Source organism: Phalaenopsis equestris, unplaced genomic scaffold (assembly GCF_001263595.1).
Source record: "Phalaenopsis equestris unplaced genomic scaffold, ASM126359v1 Scaffold000147, whole genome shotgun sequence".
NCBI lineage: Eukaryota > Viridiplantae > Streptophyta > Magnoliopsida > Asparagales > Orchidaceae > Phalaenopsis > Phalaenopsis equestris.
In genome coordinates this window covers 11,768-13,776 of record NW_018164589.1, presented here as the reverse complement: position 1 = coordinate 13,776, position 2,009 = coordinate 11,768, and the positions used below count along the sequence as shown (strand labels likewise).

The window sequence follows — 2,009 nt, the reverse complement described above, 5'->3', positions numbered from 1 at the left end:
TATATATATATATATATATAGTCCAATTTACCCGAATGGTCAATAGATCCAAGTAAAAAACCACGATACAGATTCCATCACAACATGTGAGAAGACAGATGGTTCCTTAGCAGCCACAAATTTCTTTTAAATATCAATCCCTTCATCCCCCCTTCCTATCATCCAGTAACTTAGTGAGAAGTGCTCTTCCTTCCATCGCTCTTCCCCTTTTCTGAAATGCTTCCAAGAACCAGCAGCATCTTTCACTTTGAGGAGGAGGAAGGGCAAGGAGAAGGGGAAGGGAAAATAGAAAATGAAGTCATTAATGGAGGAACTCTCTCAAGAAAAACTGCTGGTAAAGGCCTGGTTGGCCTGCAGATCCTCATATCAAAGCATGAGCTTGAAGCTAATAATAATGTTGTGATCAAGTCATCCATGAAGTTCTGCAGAAAACCAGAAGATTTCCTCAAGTTCTGCCATTTGTGCAGCAAGGAGCTCAGCCTTCAACAAGAGGTTTACATGTATAGGTATGGTTTTTTTGATTATCTGTTAAACTTTTTATGATTTACACTTATAAAATATGTAAAATTTATTTTTTTCATTTTAATGATTTTAATTCAGGGGTGACCAAGGATTTTGTAGTGTGGAGTGCCGGAATAGGCAAATTTTGGAAGATGAGAGAATTGAATTCAATGCATCAACAAGATCACGGTTTAGGGTGCCTAATGGTCATCACATGGGATCCAAAATTCAGGACTCTGGTGGGAGGACAAAGATCACTGCATCTGCTTGAATAAATCTGATGGGCTTTGTTTTTTCATCTGGTGAAGCCTTTGAAAGGTATTATGTAACTTGAGCTTTTGCTGAAGGATGTGCTAGAGTATATATGGAGTAGTATGGAGTTTTCATGAATTATGGCTTAAAAAGAGTTATAAATGGATATTTCTTATTCATATGTTTTTATGTAGTTGTTACCCCCTTTCTCTAAAGAGTTGAATTTTCATGATCTCTTAATATTAAATTAGTTTGGTAATCAAATTAGGACTAATGGTTGATTGCCCTAGGCTGAAGAGTGGCGAAACATCACTATATTTTAGGGCGGGCAAAATCACTAAATTTCTAAATTTTTTTCAAGTAATGGGGAAAAAATATATATTCTGTAGGAGCAAAATTACTAAATTTTCTAAACTGCAAAAGAAGGAAATATTAAATATTATTAGTTATATATAGAAACCTCGAATTTCAGATAGGGCAATTGGCCTCTCTGGACATAACCTAGTTTCTTCTTTGATGAGCACCTAATTTTTTTCTATTTACTTACATAAACATTAATATTCCATTCTCTTGAGAACATATGCATAAAAATATATGTTTCAATTTAAAACTTTAATATTAATGATATTTTTATGTGATTTAAAAATTTAGGTGCTAAATAAATTTCAAAAAATGTCAATATTATATATGTAGATTCATATGAATCTTGTGGTATATTTAATGTCTAAATGTAAAACTTAATTAACATCTCGGGTTACAAAAACATCTTTGTCACAAATAAGCAAACACAAAAAATAAAATAAATTAACCTTTTTGTTGCTTGATCTGATTTTTCTTTCTATATAACTATAAAATTCTTGAGGTCTTCTATTTCCATCACATATATTCTTAACAATTTGAATATATTCATCTCATCTATGGACTTGTTTACAAAATTTAGTGGTCTTTATATTAACATATTTAAACTAAACTTGAACCACCAATGAAGGTGTTGAATGCATATGGTGAAAATTAACCCAATTTTGGGTTTTATGTTTGAGAGGGGAAAAAGCTATGCTTCAAGAAACTTTATCAAAAAACTAATGCAATAAAAAAATACAAAGAGAAATTAGAATAATATAAAGTAGGCAACGATTAAAGTGGAGATTAATGTTCGCAAAGGAAAAAAGGGAATAAATATTTATATTACAATGAATATATATATGATTATTAATTTTGTGACATTTTTATGTTTGCCTTTAACGAATAACAATTAC

At 31.2% G+C, this 2,009-nt stretch overlaps 1 protein-coding gene across 1 annotated transcript; it reads left to right on the top strand.

Annotated features, from left to right (window-relative positions):
* The first annotated feature begins 153 nt into the window (after positions 1 to 153).
* On the top strand, positions 154 to 976 carry LOC110021806. The gene is made up of 2 exons (XM_020720462.1): positions 154 to 506; positions 601 to 976. The coding sequence occupies exons 1-2, from the start codon at positions 217 to 219 to the stop codon at positions 770 to 772; spliced, it is 462 nt and encodes a 153-aa protein (XP_020576121.1). The 5' UTR covers positions 154 to 216; the 3' UTR covers positions 773 to 976.
* Positions 977 to 2,009: the final 1,033 nt, after the last annotated feature.